Below are 18,957 nucleotides of genomic sequence, written 5' to 3'. Positions count from 1 at the left end.
CAAATATTTAGTACTTTTGCTTTAAGTACAGTTTGATGCCAATACCTTTGTACTTTTACTCAAGTAAAGTTTTAATTCTGGACTTTTACTTGTAACAGAGTATTTTTATATTGCAGTATTGATACTTTTACTTAAGTAAAGAATTGTAGTACTTTTTCCACCACTGGTGTGTACTGTGTATGTGAGATTGTTTCCAATGTGTTGATAGGATGCTGAGTGATGAAGTGCTTCTCTGGCTCTTTTATCTCAGGTTACACATTGTTTGGTGTGAAGCTTATTTGACACAGATTCAGGTCATTAGTTCAAAACAATGGGTTGTGCACGTCCAGGTCGTTGCTGGTGCAGTGGACACAAAGTGACAGTTTCAAAAGAATGAAAGTACGCACAACAGCAAAAGTGTTTAGTTTACTTTAAAACGCAGAAATTACGTGATCATTGAAACATAATACTGTTGTTTAAGGAGACAGAGGGAGTAAGGGAAAGAGAAGGACACGATTTGAGCTGGGGGCAAGAGTGTCTGTTGTTTTTGTTTGTATGTTTGTACAACTGTTTATTTTTTTATTTATTTTTATATATTTTATTTGAACTCATCTGGAACATTTATCAAATTATCTGTCATTGTCCTGTCTTGTTTTATATTGTATAGTTGTTGGTTATACTCTGATGTGATTGTCATGTTACAAAAAAATCTAATAAAAAGAGTATTAAAACTAGAAAATGTGCTCCTCGGAGCACAAGTCTCCGCCAGCAGACCCGTGCTATTTTAATCAAATGAAATCACTTACCCTATCTTTAACCATAGTTTTCTGGGAATGTTCTTCTTTTCCTTTCGATGTTCTTTACAGACTCTTGTACTTTTTCTTCCAGAGATTGTAGCAATCTTTGCTGTGTCATGTTGTCAGCATTTGTGGCTCGTCTTCGTTTTTTGTCATTTTAGGGATTCTTTGTCTCTGTTTAGTGTTCTTTGTCTCTGTTTCTTAGCTTTGGCCTTCTGCGCCTTTGCTTCTTCATCAGGTTTCAGACGATGATTTGCTGCTTCTTCAGTTTGCGTAATGGGAGTTAGTTTCATTGTGTGATCTCAGCTGTGATCTCTGTTTGTACTGGATAGTACTGTTCCTGTCTAAGCTATTTATATATTTATATTACATATAAACTTGAAACTTGACCAATGTTAGGTGTTCTCAGAGGGACACACACACGCACGGACGGACGGACGGGTGATTTGTACTGGAAGGTACTATTCCAATCAAGACTGATTGATCCTGTCTTACCTCACTTCAAATAACATAAATGGCTTTTTGAAGTGACACACCTATTTATAGGATTTTATTTCGTCATGCGTCTCGCTAGCCAATCAAAAGCATTGGTGACAACATATTGTCACGTGTCACATGAAGCTTGACCAATGTTAGCTTGGCTAGGGGGGGGGGACACACAGCGGGACAGAACGAAAACATACTCTCCACCTCTGGCGGAGACAAAAAAAACTAAACACAGAAATTACATGGCACAACGTTTCGGCCACAGTTGGCCTTCATCAGGTTCAGGGCAGTACAGCATGGGGTCGAATAACAGCTATATATGATATTTAATCAAAATATAAAGATTAGTATTTATTTATTTTACTCTGGGTTGTATTGTTTTAACCAAAGACTGTAAGGATCTAACCGAAAGACAGCAACGTCTAAAAATGAATACAAACTGTGGGTGATTTATTTGATAAAAAACAGTCTCTTTATTCTTTTTGAATGAGTCTGTGGGTATCCATTCTCCATCATACTGTAATGTATACCTCTTTGATGATGCAATGCAACTGGTCTGCTTCATAAAAAAATACCCATCCCTATACTTCCTTACCGACAGGAAACATCATGATGAATGTAAGGAATGTGTAAAATATTCTTTCTCCACATTCTTTCCAGTGGCAGTCAGTGCCACATATGTGTTTCCTGTTCTGTATTTGGGCATGCACTCTATTCATCCCCTTTAAACCTCCATCCATATTGTGTGCATGTTTTCAAAGGCTTAAGGGTCAAGAAATACACAATGTATAACCTGAGTTGACAAAAAAAACTAATGTGCGTCAAGATTATTAGATTAATCGACAAAGTAACAAATAGAATAATCGCTATGAAAAGAATTGACAGTTGCCGCCATAATGCAGCCATAAATTAAATCATTATATGGTTGCTGTCGGGCAGAATATTTTATCTTTTTGTGTTTTTCGTAAATTAATGCCCAACTTGATCATACTACAGCGTCACACAAAAGCATCAAAAGTAGCCGATCTACAAGCTCGAGAGCTTGTAGATCTGCTACTTTTTGATACTTTTGAATTTGAATCCTGAAAAGTAACAGTTTTGGTTTTTGGACATATTCCACCCGACAGAGACAAGATATATATTTATTTTTTAAAACGTTAATATCAGAAACTTGTGTTTGCCCACCATGATATGAAGACTAATGTGAGAGATTCATCTACAATAAAAGTTACTATTTTTAAAGTTGACATTAATGTTGATCCAAGAATGATCCTAATCACCATGTTCCATAAACACATCCATCAACCTGGTCCCTTGGAATCCTGTTGGAAACTGGAGGAAGTCATGGTGTGTGTGTGTGTGTGTGTGTGTGTGTGTGTGTGTGTGTGTGTGTGTGCGTGTGCGTGTGCGTGTGCGTGTGCGTGTGCGTGTGCGTGTGCGTGTGCTCGTGCGTGTGTGTGTGCGTGCGTGCGTGTTGTGTGTGTGTGTGCCTGTGTGCTGAGGGAGGAGAGATAAAGAAAGACAGAGACAGTGTTGAATTAAAATAAATGTTGCTTTTGACTGGCAGTTCACACTCAGCAAGGAATAATGATTGACTATCAGAGTTCAACTAACACCAATTGTTTCCTTCTTCATCTTCTTCTTTATCTATCTAAGTATTTAGATAAAGAAGATAAAGAAGGACTAGGCCTACATTCTTTCCAGTGGCAGTGCAGAAGTCTTAGATTCTAAGACTTCTGCACTGCCACCTGAAAGAGCGTATAGCTCTGTAGCCTAATTTGTTGTACGATGAATAGAAAAAATTGCCAATCTACAACAAACTCACAAAGCATCACACAGTGACACATAGTGAGCTTGTAGATCTGCTATTGTTTTGCTATTTCAGAACATAATGATTTTTTTTTACGACACATTAAACACATTTCTATTATTACACTTTTTATTATTATAATAAAAACCTATAATGACATACCCACCATAGGGACATCAGGTTGAAAGTGGTCAACTCTACTGCTAATCAATAATATATAAAAGTGAAATCTGTTTTCTTTTCCTCAGTGAGGGAGAGAGGAGAGGGTTTTTAGAATCATATTCATGGTTTACTGCTGCCATCTAGTGGTCATGTAGAGTGAGAGCACTAATCATTGTATCAACTGCTATAATATTATAACTCTATCTCTATGGTAACTATAATATTATAACTATCTCTATGGTAACTATAATATTATAACTATATCTCTATGGTAACTATAATATTATAACTATCTCTATGGTAACTATAATATTATAACTATATCTCTATGGTAACTATAATATTATAACTATATCTCTATGGTAACTATAATATTATAACTATATCTCTATGGTAACTATAATATTATAACTCTATCTCTATGGTAACTATAATATTATAACTATCTCTATGGTAACTATAATATTATAACTATATCTCTATGGTAACTATAATATTATAACTATATCTCTATGGTAACTATAATATTATAACTCTATGGTAACTATTAACTGCTTTGGGGTTGATAGATTTTGAAGTAAATGTGAACACTATTCCTCCTCACTCAAATCCACCAGCACTACATTATTATTAGTGGGGACTGCCCTAGCTAGCCTTCATAGCTTGAAGTATGCAATGTATGTAAATAGTGTGTAGATTTGATGTGGTGCTATTTAAAAATGGTTAGTTATTTAATAACTTATGGGCAAGAATTCCATCTGAAACTACATGCATTCATCAGAAAGACAAATCATTCTGTTGCTTCATTCTTATTTACATTGTGAGTGTAAAAGGGGGGCCATTCAAATAAAATTTACTCTTATCAGTGCCCCCACCACCAAGTATACTTTTTGAAAATAAAATAAACACAAAAAATTATTGGGAGAGATAAAAACAAAAGTGAACACATAAACAATACAATATAATATTTACCATAAAGACATTCTCAAATTTGAGAATTATACATTTACGACCCCCCGCCCCCCTCCATCATGGCATGAACAGGTTAAAAGTTGTGAAAATGAATGAATGAATACAATTAATTAAAATAAAATAAAATACAATACAATAAAAAGTCCCCAAAATGCCTAGGTATGACATCCAATCAGATTCCAGCACGAGCTCGTGTCCAGCCAATCAAACGCAGTCAAGCTGCTCTCTCAAATGCGACGTTTGACTTGCAGCCAGCGTTGCCATGTCCGCTTATTATAAGCGACTTTGGGGCTTGTTTTTAATGTAAAGTCGCTTGTAAATATTGGTGGTTGCGGTTTTTTGGCCTTGTTTCCAAAGTGTAGTTGCTTATTTGGGCTTGTTTCCTAAATGTTGTTAAAACCAGTAGTTCTCAAACATTTTCATGTCAAGGAAATTAATATGTATTTGGCCGGGGACCCCCATCTGAAAATATTTAGGAGAAGGGACCCCCCATACAAGATTTGTGTACATAAAGATTTTTGTGTTATATGTATATTCAATTTTTCGATTTAAAAAAAAAGATTTGCTTTGAATAGCAGATTTTCGATTAATTGAGTACAATTGGACCCCAATGGAAACAAGCCATAGGCTTTCTTGGGTTTAAAGTCCTCTTAGCAGATCTTGTATTGAACTGTACGTTCCTGTGCTTTTTTTTCTTCTTTCAAACTGCTAATAAAGTATTCAATCAATCAATCAATCAATCAATCAATCAATCAATCAATCAATCAAAGATCTACAAGCTCACAACCTGTCACTTCTTTTGGGCTCATTTTCATAGACCTGGTTGCTTGTTTCCCTCACACAAAATGTGGCAACACACTGCCTCCAGAACACAGCTGACTGTAAGCACAGTCAGTCAGTGAGTCAGAACGGTTTAAACACCCGGACGGACCGGAGCTTCCCTCTCACACGGCCCCCCCGGACCCCAGTGTCCCTCCAGCAGCACCCTGCATGTCGCTAGTCTCCTACCCGAGAGGAGGGTTGTTGATGACCGCGGTGGTCGACAACAACAACAACAACAACAACAACAACACACGACACGGCGGCGTCCCCCCCCAGGCCCCCCCACAGACCCCCCTAGCAGCAGCAGCAGCAGCAGCAGCGGTCAGAATGCCCGTCCGCTGCAGCAGCAGCAGCAGTAGTAAGACCCCCGGCCCCGCCGAGGCCTCCTCCTCATCCCCGGCCTCGCTTAGCCCTCCCGCCCCGATCAACACGCGCCAGCCGGGGGTCACCACGTCGCTGCTCTACAGCGGCTCGCAGTTCCGCGGGCACCAGAAGAGCAAAGGGAACTCTTACGACGTGGAGGTGGTTTTACAGGTACAAATACTAACAATACTAAAACAATAGGAGAAGAATGGACATAAGTGTACTTTTATACATTTTTTTAAAAAGATTAGTTTTTAAATTAATACCGTGAGATTATTAATCCATTTAGACCGGGAACGCAGCTGTGTGTCATTTTTTTTAAAGATTTCTTTCTGGGCTATTCAAAAATAGCAGATATACAAGCTCATAGATCTGCTATTTTTGAAAAATCGTGAATATATATATATATATATACATATTTTTTAAAGCGAACGTTTGTTACTCAAATCTTTGCTTCTGGGGATCTCTGGAACAACATATTTTGAGATATTTTTGTTTTTTAAATAGTTTAATATTTGATGTGTCTATTATATTTTTTATGTAAAAAAAGCGATTTCGATTTTTTTTTTTAGAATCTGCCTCAGTTCTTAATGGGTTAATGTGTAATGTAGCAACCTAGCTAAGCTAAAAAAGCTAACCAGATACAGTAGTATTATAGTGTGCTGCTATTTGTGGCTGTTTGATGGAACCATGACACCCTGACCTACTTTCTGCTGAAGCCATCCATCCAGGAGGAGGTGATTGATCTGCACTCAAAGCGTCGTATAGTGCAGGCAGGGGGGTCTCAACCAGTGGTCCGGGGACCACCCCAGTGGTCCTTGTCTGAGGGGGGGTCCATCCAGGTGGTCCCCAGCTATAAATTGATGGAGAGTTGGTAACCAAATGGACCCTCATTGGGTAGATCTTTAACGCTCGAGAGCGTAAAATGAAACCAAGAGGTCCATATAAATGATGGAGAGTTGGTAACCAAATGGACCCTTGTTGGGTAGATCTTTAACTCTCGAGAGTGTAAAATGAAACCAAATGGACCCTTATGGGTCCATTTGGTTTCATTTTACACTCTCGAGAGTTAAATGATTGTTAAACATCTGCATTACATAATCTACAAGAAGTCTTACACAATTAGAGAATGTAGAAGAATTGCTATTTTGATCAACCTTTGCCTGTCATCTCTCCTATTGGTACCAACATCAATACAGCATGGATGGAATTGTGGACAAAATCCCATCCAACGATAACAAAATATTCTAAGTCTTGGGTGTGAGAGGCTAGAATCTCATCAAATGGTGATGAACCCGTGGCTCAAATGCAGAATAAATAATGGACCTGTCACCTTGATATGAAAAGTGTTGATAACCACTGTCGTAGTGGATTACATTTATAAGAAACGCATTCATGCAGATGATGATAGGATAGATGCCATTTTAAAGCAGTGTCTTTGCATTCACACCATTCTATAGATCAGGGGTCTTCAACATGGGGGTCTGGGACCCCTAGGGGGTCCTCAGAGTTACTACAGGGGGGGCCGCCAAATCTTTGTGTTCTTTTTTACATTAACCACTTGAATCCTCTCATCCCTATTCTGGGGAGAACTTAAGCCAAAAATAGCAGATCTACAAGCTCACAACGCCTCGCAGAGCGAGGCGTTGTGAGCTTGTAGATCTGCTATTTTTGGCACAGGGAATATAGGTGTCGAGGGAAACTGGAGCAGACCAAGTAAAAAAAAGGAAGTTTAATCTGAAACACAGATTAAAGCAACACCCTGCTTCATCTCTCTCTCAGCTAGGGGGTCCTTGGCCTGAAAATGTTTAAGACCCCTGCTATAGATGCACCACCATTTCCGTTCACATACATTTTGATGCATGCATATTTGATATTTTGCTGCGTATTATGTGGCATCTGCTGCTGTTTGATATGTCCTTTGTTTGCACAAAGTTTGTTTGCCACACACTACCGTATTTGTTTTGATGTTTTTACTCAACTTTCAATCTAATTCGTGTTCTTTATTTAACCACACGAAGTGAACATTGTACAAAAATGGCAGATCCACAAGCTTGTAGATCTGCAATTCTCGCTGTTTGACGGACAAGAAAGTACATCATTTGTTTGTAGTGGTTAAAATGTAACTGCAATTCATGGGAACCTTGCACAAAATAATGTCACACACTCTTATGTACCTGGTGTAAACGTGCGATGTAACACAAATGAAGCATAAAGCACGGGTCAACTAGGGGGTCCTCTAGAGCAGGGGTTTTCAACTGATTTTGACCCAGGGACCACCATCCTGACTAAGAGCAACCTGGGGACCACCACTATTGTGCGTGGTGGGTCCATCATAGACCCACCCCACACAATAGTGGTGGGGGGGGTTCATGCACCACAGGGAGCTGGAGAAAATAGCTATAATATCAATATAATATCTAATTAAATACAGTGATTTTGTTTGAATATGATGGAATATGATTAAGGATTACTGTGATTATGGTAAGCTAATTTCATATCACACACACACACACACCATACAGTAAGAACTCCTGTAAGTTATTAAAAGTAAAAAAAAGACCACCAGTGGTCCGCGGACCACCGGTTGAAAACCCCTGCTCTAGAGTTACTACAAATCTTTGTGTGATAGGAAGGTTTTTATATATATATATTAATTACATGTATTACTTGAATCCTAGCATCCCTAACATTCGCCTGAAAATAACAGATCTACAACGCGTCACACTGCAAGTTCTGCAACCTGTTGTGAGCTTGTAGATCTGCTATTTTTGGCCGAGGAGGTTTGGTGTAGAGGGGGAAGTACAGGGGCAAAACGTCACGTATTGAGAGTTGAAGTGATTTAAACATTAGAAATGGCACATTAACACTAATCCAACGCTGATGACAGTTCTGTCAAACACGTCTATGAAGCCATCTATGAAATCTATGAAAAAGTTTAATCTGCAGCACAATTTATATATGCAGTGGTGGGGGTCCCTAGCTTCATCAAGGGGTCCTTGGCCTCAAAAACGTTGAAGACACTTGCTTTAACCCATTAAGACCTGGGACGCATCTGTGTGTCATTTTTAGATTTGAGCTAAAAAAAAGCATTATTTGACCATTTGGCTATTCAAAAATAGCAGATCTACAAGCTCATAGCGCGGCACCGAGTGCCGCGCTATGAGCTTGTAGATCTGCTATTTTTGAAAAATCGTGTGTGCAAATTAATATATTTATATTCTTTTAAAGCGAACATTTTTAGCTCAAATCTTTGCTTCTGGGGGGTCCCTGGAACAAAATATTTTGAGATGGGGGTTCGTGGCCAAATACATATCATTTTGGGAGTCCTTGACATGAAAAAGTTTGAGAACCACTGATGTAGAAACATACGTTTTTTTTCTTCAGAATACTGTTAGGATTTAGAAGACATTAGTAAGAATCGGCCTCAGGCCTTAATGGGTTAAAGGGCTTCTCTCAGTAGCTGTTCATATAACCAATCAAATCCCTAGAATTATTTCCACCTCCATCAACTATGGCTGACTGTGAACACCTGAATGTGACAGCAGCGGAAACCTCTCAAAGCTGTGCATTAAAGTGATAGTTCACCCCCAAAATGACTTTTTCCTATGGATTATGAATAGTTTTTTGTTTTTGTCACATTCCTAAGCCAATAATTTGATGACCAACGGACCAGTAGGCAGCGGTGCCGGTCTCCTACCGGCACCGCTGCCGATCATCAAATTATTCCATGGGGTGACTAATCGTGGGGTGAATAATCGATAGAAAAAAAGTGTCATAACTATGTCATTTTATAGATTTCTTTGGCAATTTTTTGGAAAGATCGTGAAAATTTGTGCAGATCTTTGAATGTATATATATATTTTAAAGCGAACATTTGTAACTCAAATCTTTGCTTCTGGGGGATTCTACACATGCCTTCTAAATCCTATTTTTGAATAGCCAAAGAAATAAAAAAATGACACTGATGTGTTACCGGACTGAACGGCTTTAACTGCACTTTGAATTAACTTTACATGAATGCTCACCCACCCCTGTCCTTAAAGGACAACTTTGTTTTTTTTTACAACCACGGTTTATATTTTAGCTTGTAATTAAAGTAAGTAAAAGATGAGTGTTATTTTTTTTGCTATAGTTTTGAGCAATTTTCGCTATATTTTTTACAGTGGGCGGGGGCATTCTGTCCGGTGGCTAAATATGCCTTTTTTTTACACAATAAAAAAGGTCCCGTGGTCTTTGATGGCCAGATGTGAGTTATTGGGGGCTAGAAGAGCTACTGTAAATAATAATAAAGAAAACACCGGGTTATTGTGTAAAAAAAAGACATATTTAGCCACCGGACAGAATGGCCCCGCCCACTGTAAAAAAAGATCGCGAAAATTGCTAAAACTATAGAAAGCAGTAAATTAAAAAAATGTAACACTCATCTTTTATTTACTTTAATTACAATCTAAAACATAAACCTTGGTTGTAAAAACTAAGTTGTCCTTTAATGCATGTCCTGACCTGCCTTATACAGAGACGCAGGTGAACCTGTTTACGACACCTGACTGTGTCAGCCATGAGATAACTAACTAACTGGATCTGTTTACGTTGATGTGCTTGTTTTTTTTCCGGGCAGCATGTGACCGTGGACGACTCCTACTTGTGTGGATACCTGAAGATCAAAGGTCTGACTGAGGTAAGGACCTCCAAACTGGGGTCAGATTATTTGTACCGTTTAGCTCCTAACCAGACAGGAACTGGTCAAAACCGGAGGTTTTCCTCGCCAACTAGTCCAGACCAGTGTTGATTTTGACAGCAAAGTTTGATTTAGTTTTAGTCGTACTGTTTTGAATAAAATTCCATTTCGTTTTAGTCATATTTTAGTCATCTGAAATGTTTTAGTTTTTGTCTAGTTTTAGTCGACTAAATATAAGGTTATAGTCGACTAAATCTACAGTTGATTTAGTCGACTAAAATCTATGTTGGCGGTGCCTTGATGGCGTCGTAATGGCTGATTTTACACTTGGTTGCATGCTGAAAATAGCAGATCTCCAAGCTCGCGACGCGTTGTAGAGCTTGTAGATCTGCTATTTTCAGAGAGCAACACCCGAGCGCAATCAATCTTGACTTTTAGTTCTACTGGATCTCTTCTCCACTAGATCCCTCACTAACATTTTAGTCTAGTTTTTATTTGTTGACGAAATTGTCAATATATTTAGTCTTAGTTTTAGTCATCATAGCTTAGTTTTTATTCAGTTTTCGTCAGTGAAAAAAGGTAGTCGACCAACATTTTTCGTCATAGTTTTAGTCGTCGAAATCAACACTGCGCGTAAGGCCACTAGGTCAGGTCTAAAAGAGACTCCTAGCATATATGTGTCAGTCGTGTTGCCGCCATATTTATGTAACGTGGTTGAAAGGGCAACAGTCACGGGGTTCCGTGTTTATGTCCTGTGAAACAACAGCTGTCACCGACGGACCTGAATTTGTGAATCTGCAGATCTACAAGCTCATAGCGTGGCACCGAGTGCCATGCTGTGAGCTTGTAGATCTGCTATTTTTTTGAATAAAAATCATGAAAATGTTGCATCGTTGCATAATGTATATAGACAGGGCCTCATGGCCTTATTATTGTAACACAGTCGGGATTTTTGGGCCAAATGCCATCATGCCAAAGTCCACTGCAGCCTTGCTGCTGCTTGTGGCTTATTTAGATTGACTCTTTAACCAGCCATCAGAGCCATGTCAGCATGCCTGGTATTGTTTTGACCCTGTGAGTCTCTCTCCTGTGTGTGTGTGTGTGTGTGTGTGGGGGGGGGGGGGGGGCATTTATGTCTGTGGACAGATTCTGTCAACACCATAATCGTCACAAATATGAAAAATAGAAAAACTTTTGATGCTTTTGTGTGACGCTGTAGTATGATCAAGTAGGGGCGTTAATTTACAAAAGTTAACACATTGAGTGCCAGGGTTTTTTTTAAACGGGGTACAGTCAGTGCCTGGATTTTTAACAATTTTTGTACCTTTTTAAAGTAGTCACAAAATATTTTCAGTGATCACCGTCCTCACGGTGATCCCCTCATTACACACATAGAGGTCTCGTACAATCGGGGGATTTAAAAAAAAAACATTCGGTAATCCGTTCCATAGCCAGTTGAAAATAGTCAAAAATAGTCAAAAATACATAGTTTAAAAAAAAAGTTCACAGGAGCCGAGATACAGGCTTTTGAAGTCATAAGTTAACCAGGAAGTGAATTAAAGTCTAAATCTTCGAAAAATGATATCTCCTTTTTCCAAAAACGGTTATAACCGTTTTTGGCACACCTCGTTTGGATTCTCCAAAACGGTCCGGACCGTTTTTGGCACTCAATGTGCTAAAATACAAGCTTTTATCTTAGTGAAGGATGGAACATATACTCTGCATTGTGCTGCTGTCTCCGAGTTTCGTCCTCTCTCCACTCATCTCTCTCTCTCTTTGTCGTTCTGTCCCTTTTCACAGGAGTTTCCCACTCTCACCACGTTCTTTGCGGGCGAAATAATCAGTAAAAAGAGACCTTTCCTAACCAGGAAGTGGGACGCGGACGAGGACGTGGACAGAAAGCACTGGGTACGTACAGTACGTTGCTGCTTCTCATCGATCGTGATGTCGTTCTGTTAGTGCAGTGGTTTTCAACCAGTTGGTCCGGGGACCACCAGTGGTCCTTGAGGGAGCACCAGGGGGTCCCCAGCGAAATTAGTTGACATAGCGTCGCAATCATTTTAGCCGCTTAGCTTTGGCTATTCAAAAATAGCAGATATACAAGCTCATTGCGCGGCACCGAGTGCCGCGCAATGAGCTTGTATATCTGCTATTTTTTGAAAAACCTGTCTTGAAAAAGTGTGCATATGTTTGAATGTTTATATATTTTTTAAGCGAAAATTAACTGATATCTTTGCTTCTGGGGGGTCCCTGGCAAAAAAAAAAATTCAAATGGGGGTCCGCGGCCAAATGTGTATAAATGTAGGGGTCCTTGGCATGAAAAAGGTTGAAAACCACTGTGTTAGTGGCTTCTAGTCTACTAGGAAAAAAAACTCTTTCTGAGCCTTGAGCTCCCAGGCTGTGAGGCTCTGCCAGTGCTTTCCAGTCCGCACCGTCACAAACAGGCTATTACTGGGGTGGTGTTTGTCTTTCCTCTGCAGTTTTTACCACCCTCAGCTCAAACCTAGTCAATCCTGTGTCACACAGTGTCCTGTCGTCCAATATATGTCACGTTCTCTTACCTGGCAGTGGTGGAAAAAGTACTCAAATGTTTTACTTAAGTAAAAGTATCAATACTGCAATGTAGAAGTACTCTGTTACAAGTAAATGTCTGGAATTCTAAATTTACTTAAGTAAAAGTACAAAAGGATTGATATGAAAATGTACTTAAAGTACCAAAAGTAAAAGTGCTAAAATATTTGAAAATAGCCGATCTACAAGCTCACAGCTTGTAGATCGGCTATTTTCAGATAGCCTAGGTATAAAATAGGGCTAAAGTGGTTAATGTATGTTTCATAATATAATAATTTATATCTGAAAAGTAACTAGTAACTAAAATTTTCAAATAATTGTAGTGGAGTAAAAGTACAACATTTGCCTCTGAGATGTAGTGGAGTAGAAGTAAAAAGTATTGGAAATTGGAAATACTCAAGTAAAGTACAAATACCTTAAACATTTTACTTGAGTACATGTACTTAGTTACTTTACACCACTTGCTTACCGGTTCTTCTGTTTGACTTTATCCAGGGCAAGTTTCAGCCTTTCTGTAAATACACCAAAAGCTTCAACTCGGATGACTTCGACTATGAGGCCCTGGACAACAGTGACTACGTCTTCATGAGGTGGAAGGTCAGTTCAGGAGGGCTAATGTCGGCTAACGGCCACCTGAGGGCGCTCATCTCTCTCTCTCTCTCTCTCTCTCTCTCTCTCTTTTAAACTCATTTCAACTCTGACCTCTGCCCTCTCTTGACCCCCCCCGTAGGAGCAGTTTCTGGTTCCAGACCACACTATCAAAGACATCAGCGGTGCCTCTTTCGCCGGCTTCTATTACATCTGCTTCCAGAAGTCCACGGCCACCATCGAGGGCTACTACTATCACAGAAGCTCTGAATGGTAAGTAGTGTTGATTTCGTCGACTAAAACTACGACGGAAAATGTTGGTCGACTACCTTTTTTCACTGACCGAAACAAAATAAAATAATAGAATAATACAAAATTACGATGACTAAAACTAAGACTAAATATATTGACAATTTCGTCAACAAATGACAACTAGACTAAAATGTCAGTGAGGGATCTAGTGGAGAAGAGATCCAGTAGAACTAAAAGACAAGTCATTTTATGCTCGGTTGCGCTCGGGTGTTGCGCTCTGAAAATGTTTTTCGTATAATTGACTCCATAAACAATGAAAATGTTTTGGTGAATGTTTAGCAAATTTGTGTAATATTTGTGTTCTTTGTGAATGTACTCATGTCGCAAAACAACACTTGGAAAATATATATTACCGGGTGAATTAATCACAGGAAAAAAAAATGCTCTTAACACCAAAAACGTAATATTAGGTTTTTGCAAATACACCCCTTTTTTCCCCACAAGAGGGTGCTCTAACGCAACATAGGAATGATCCTAGGACCCTTTTAAGGGAATGGATGGATGTGACGTCATCCCCAAAAAACTGACGTGTATCCGCCCCAATGATGGGATCTTGAGAAAAAGGTCCATATCTCCATATCTTTTTTTTTTGTGGTCAAAACAAGCCATTTTCGACGGGCGATCTCTCTGCAATGGCGGATCGCGGTAGACATGTTATATTGTTCCAGTCGTTAGACGGGACCCGTGGCCATCGCCCAGACACCCTTCGTTTACATCCGGGTCCTCGTTGTGGCTTCTGCAGCTCTAAAAAGATCGCCAATAAACAAAAAAAGAATAAAACATAAATAAACACAAATAAAAAAAACCGTAATGAATTCAAGGCTTCATGGGGTGTGTAATTGATAGAAAATAAGTCATTTTTTGGTGAACTATCCCTTAAACTCACCAGTTGTGGCTTGTCACCGTAGGTACCAGTCACTGAACCTCAACCACGTTCGAGAACGCAGTATGCCCATCTATGAGTTCCGGTGACATCGACACGCCGCTCGCTGTGCAGCTGGCAGAGAGAGGAGAGGGTCCTGCTGACTGACTGACGGACACGTTGGGTTGGAAGAGACGGGTCGACCCGCCCCTTTTTAGTGCCAAGACTGGAGTTTACCCGTCCGTTCCCTGCAGGGTGGCGGGAAGAACGTGGGGCGAACACACACAACGCCAGGCGGACTGCTGCGGACATGGACAGATGAGGTGATGATGCAGATGATGTTTTGTTAGATGCAGATGATGTTTTGATAAAGTCAGGAGATGGATGAACGAATCGGATCGAAGAGAAAAAAAAGGCCCAGGTTGAGGACAAGATTGATAATTCTCCCAGAATGTCTCGAATCTTGATTCAGAAAGAAAGAAAGGATTTCCTTCTTTTTTTTTTCACTTGACGTTCTTCTCTCTTATCATCTTGTCCTCGGGGTGGAATCCATCTCGTTATCGTTGGGAAATCAGTGTTTAATTTTTGACGGAGACAACACACCTTACCTCTACCTTTCAGTTCAGAGTTGTTTAGGAGGGAGGGGAGGGGGGGCAATACCAGTTATCTGTACAGTGAGGTTTAATTTTACAGTCAAGTTTAATTTATATTTTTAATTTGTCTTTTTAAAATCTAGTGTACTATAAAATTGAGGGTTCATGCCAAGAGATTTCAATAGAAGCAATGATCGCATTAGGGCTGGGGCAGCATATGTCTATCATGATAATGTCACTAGATGTCGTCTGTGATCTTGCACGTGGTAATATCGTGATATGGCACAAAGTGTTTGTCTTTTCCTGGTTTTAATAACTTTAAGTCTTATATTATACTTGAAAAAAACTAAACGAATTTGAACAATTAAAAAGAAAATGGATATTGTCCATATCTCCCTGCCCTAGATCACAAGTTTATTTTAATGCAAGGTGTATGGAGGATATCACCTATTGCTCAGGGAGGATATCACCTATTGCTCAGGGAGGATATCACCTATTGATCAGGGAGGATATCGCCTATTGATCAGGGAGGATATCGCCTATTGATCAGGGAGGATATCGCCTCTTGATCATGGAAGATATCGCCTATTGATATGGGAGGATATAGCCTATTGATCAGGGAGGATATCGCCTATTGATCAGGGAGGATATCGCCTATTGATCATGGAAGATATCGCCTATTGATCATGGAGGATATCACCTATTGATCAGGGAGGATATTGCCTATTGATCAGGGAGGATATCGCCTATTGATCAGGGAGGATATCGCCTGTTGATCAGGGAGGATATCACCTATTGATCAGGGAGGATATCGCCTATTGATCAGGGAGGATATCACCTATTGATCAGGGAGGATATCGCCTATTGATCAGGGAAGCGTTTGAAGAAAAGATGAATGTTTGGTGAGGTGAACGTGACAGAGTGCTAGTACGGCTGAGGACAACTTAATGCCATCAGGACCAATGGGTTTAGCCCTACATTACACAAGTCTTATCGATTACAACTATACACAAGCGGGTTCCCGGGGACCCCCAGGAGTCCTTGAGGGTTCCAGAGGGTCCTCAGCAAATTAAGTTGATATAGCATCAATACACCTGAATGGAAAATCAAAACATATTTTCAATATTTTTGAGCCATTTTAACAAAATCTTGTCAGATGAGGTTCCGTGGCCAAATACCTTCATGTCCTTGACATGAAAAGGTTTGACATCCACTGCTAGCTATATACACACCTGGGGGACTCAACTAGGGCTCTATACAAGTGTTTTTTTCTGTTTTCTGTTATTGTGGGGAAAGCTTTCGCTGAAAATAGCCAATCGACAACCAGCGTTGCCAGATTCTGTGCGAAACAAGCAACCAGGTCTAGGAAAACCAGCCCAAAAGAAGCGACTATGGGCCACGAGTACTTTCACATGTACATCAGCTATTTGAAAATAGCAGATCTACAAGCTCACAACGCGACGCTCAAATGCGACGTGTTGTGAGCTTGTAGATCGGCTATTTTCAAATAAAATCTTGCAGGGGAAATTATAATGAGCAGATCTGGCAACCCTTCTCACAACGTGCATTGGGGGTCTCCAGTCAAGTATAAGTATATTAAGATTTAAGTGGTTTATGGTTTGAGAATGTTTCTATGCAAACAGATCATCACCACTGGCTTGCATTTTGGTTCCTCCTAACGAAGTGATTCACTTTTTTTAGGGGGGGGTGGGGTTGTTTTTTTAAGGAATGAGTATATGGCTTATTTGGAGCGTATGAAAACAAAAATCGCAAAGACAAGAGTTTCGTGTCGTTTATTATTGACCAGCATTTGAAGCTCTTAAGATTAGTTTCTAAAACTTTTTTTTGTTGTTGTCTTTTGTGTCTTCTGTCCCAGGGCCCAAGAGTTCAGATTTGTTTTTTTGGGTGTTCAACATATTAGTTTTATCAATCTACTGTAACTTGTATTTCGTATTGACATAATGGTTGCTAAGAGACTTCTATGATCACCGATTTTAGATATCAAAGTGATTTTGTTTTGAACTGCCCAAAATAGGGTTTGATGATTTTCAACAAACGATTCTCGATTCAAAATAGATTTTGAAAAAAAAAATTAAAAAACGATTCTGAATCGTCCAACATGAGAATCGCGCCCCACACCCCCTATAGCCCAAAATCTAAATGTGATCCACTCTGATGGGGAATTAAAATGTTGAACTCGTGGTCCCAGAAGACCAAAACGACACAGATTCACAGTACATACACAGCAGAGCACACAACGGAGATGAGGGACAAAATGATTGAATGACTGTTTAAAGACGATGATGCACAGAAGTACAGTATAGTGTGTGTTTTTATCTTGATGTGGTGTTTGCATACAGTTACACCCTCCCCTCCTCCCCGAATGTGATTAATTTTCATTTTCCATTGTGTGTGACGACTTAGTGAATGACCATGTTGTCATTAATATTTCTTTGGTTGGTTGAATGTGACAGAGATGGAGTTTAATCCATTACGATCGGGAACGCATCTGTGTGTCATTTTTAGATTTCTTCGCTATGAGCTTGTAGATCTGCTATTTTTAAGTGACCATTTGTAACTCAAATCTTATTGCTTCTGGGGATTCTACAAATGTCTGCTAAATCCTAACAGTTTTTTGGAGGAAAAACAAATGACACGTTGCTATAGTATCAGTGGTTCTCAAAAATGTATTGTATGTATTGGCCCTCCTGGACCCCCATCTCACAACATTTTTGTTCCAGGGACCCCCAGAAGTTGTAAGAGTTAAAAATATCCACTTTAAAAAAAATATATATATTCAAAGATTTGCACAAACTTTCACTATTTTTCAAAAATAGCAGATAGCTTGTAGATCTGCTATTTTTGAATAGCCAAAGAAATCTTAAAAATGACACCCAGATGTGTTCCCGGTCTTAATGGGTTAACCAAATCTTTACCAGACCCCTAACCTCCTGACTACAGCACCTAATGGACACATAACTGGAGTTTTACGAAACATTTTGACTACCTAACCCCCCCCCCAACCCCCACCTACTGTAAGTGGAGAAAATCTGTAAAAAATGAAGAAAAGAAAAAAAAGAAATTGCACCAAAAATAACCATCATTTGACGCTTTATGAAAAACCTGCTGCCTTAAAATGTAAATGTTTGTACAAAGCACTTTTTTTTTTATTGAGTGACTGATTTTTTTTTGGTTAAGAGTTTGGTCTTGGGATGTAATTAATGTGTGAAAGCATGTTTTATTTGACTGTTTTTGTAAACGGGGAATAGTGCAAAAGAACGAGGGACAAAGAACACAGCACCCCCTAGAGGTCTATTGGGTGTCGTGCGTGTATTCAGCCTACCTCAGTGGTCAGCGTGCTTGGCCTGATTTATACTTCGTCCTATATGACGGCATGCTGGAGGGAAAAAAAGTCGATCTATAAGCCCACAGCGTGACTCGTGTGAGCTTGTAGGTCTGATGTTTTCGGCGCATGTCGTACGATGGAGCATAAATTAGACGGGATGTGAAAAATTGTGGGACTTTTCTCCTCAAAGGGCATGAATGAGGATGCCATTGTTCTGTGGATGTTTTTGTTGTTTTTTTTAAACACCTGGATAGAGAATGTTACAATCTGAACGACTATTAAAAATTGTGCAATGTAAGAGAGAACTTAACGGGTGGATTATAGGAAAGCATAAAAAAAATCTTGATTGAATATACTTTTTTTTTAATATATACATATATAAATGTCCAACACAGATGCTGTACGATAAATCTGCAAAGGTGAAAAATGCACAATTGTGACGATTAAAGATTATTGTTTCAGATGAATGCGTATTCCTGCTGTGAGGAGATGCTTTATGTGATCACTATGCTGTGAGGAGATGCTTTATGTGATCACTATGCTGTGAGGAGATGCTTTATGTGATCACTATGCTGTGAGGAGATGCTTTATGTGATCACTATGCTGTGAGGAG

General features: G+C 39.4%; 1 protein-coding gene across 1 annotated transcript; it reads left to right on the top strand.

Annotated features, from left to right (window-relative positions):
• The first annotated feature begins 5,132 nt into the window (after positions 1 to 5,132).
• On the top strand, positions 5,133 to 18,817 carry gid4 (GID complex subunit 4 homolog). Its single transcript, XM_080447907.1, has 6 exons — positions 5,133 to 5,562; positions 10,013 to 10,072; positions 11,873 to 11,980; positions 13,139 to 13,240; positions 13,374 to 13,504; positions 14,452 to 18,817. The coding sequence occupies exons 1-6, from the start codon at positions 5,197 to 5,199 to the stop codon at positions 14,513 to 14,515; spliced, it is 831 nt and encodes a 276-aa protein (XP_080304033.1). The 5' UTR covers positions 5,133 to 5,196; the 3' UTR covers positions 14,516 to 18,817.
• The last annotated feature ends 140 nt before the right edge of the window (positions 18,818 to 18,957 follow it).

The sequence above is a fragment of the Gymnoscopelus braueri genome, assembly GCF_963280865.1.
Source record: "Gymnoscopelus braueri genome assembly, chromosome: 13".
Lineage (NCBI taxonomy): Eukaryota > Metazoa > Chordata > Actinopteri > Myctophiformes > Myctophidae > Gymnoscopelus > Gymnoscopelus braueri.
Note: the sequence above shows the minus strand (reverse complement) of the source record. Positions and strands in the feature narration are given on the sequence as shown.

Excerpts from the sequence above, each read along its gene's own strand:
- gid4 (XM_080447907.1), top strand. The coding sequence starts at position 5,197 with ATGTCGCTAGTCTCCTACCCGAGAGGAGGGTTGTTGATGACCGCGGTG. Across the intron at positions 5,563-10,012 it reads ACGTGGAGGTGGTTTTACAG|CATGTGACCGTGGACGACTC; the intron begins GTACAAATACTA and ends TTTTCCGGGCAG. Across the intron at positions 13,505-14,451 it reads TATCACAGAAGCTCTGAATG|GTACCAGTCACTGAACCTCA; the intron begins GTAAGTAGTGTT and ends TTGTCACCGTAG.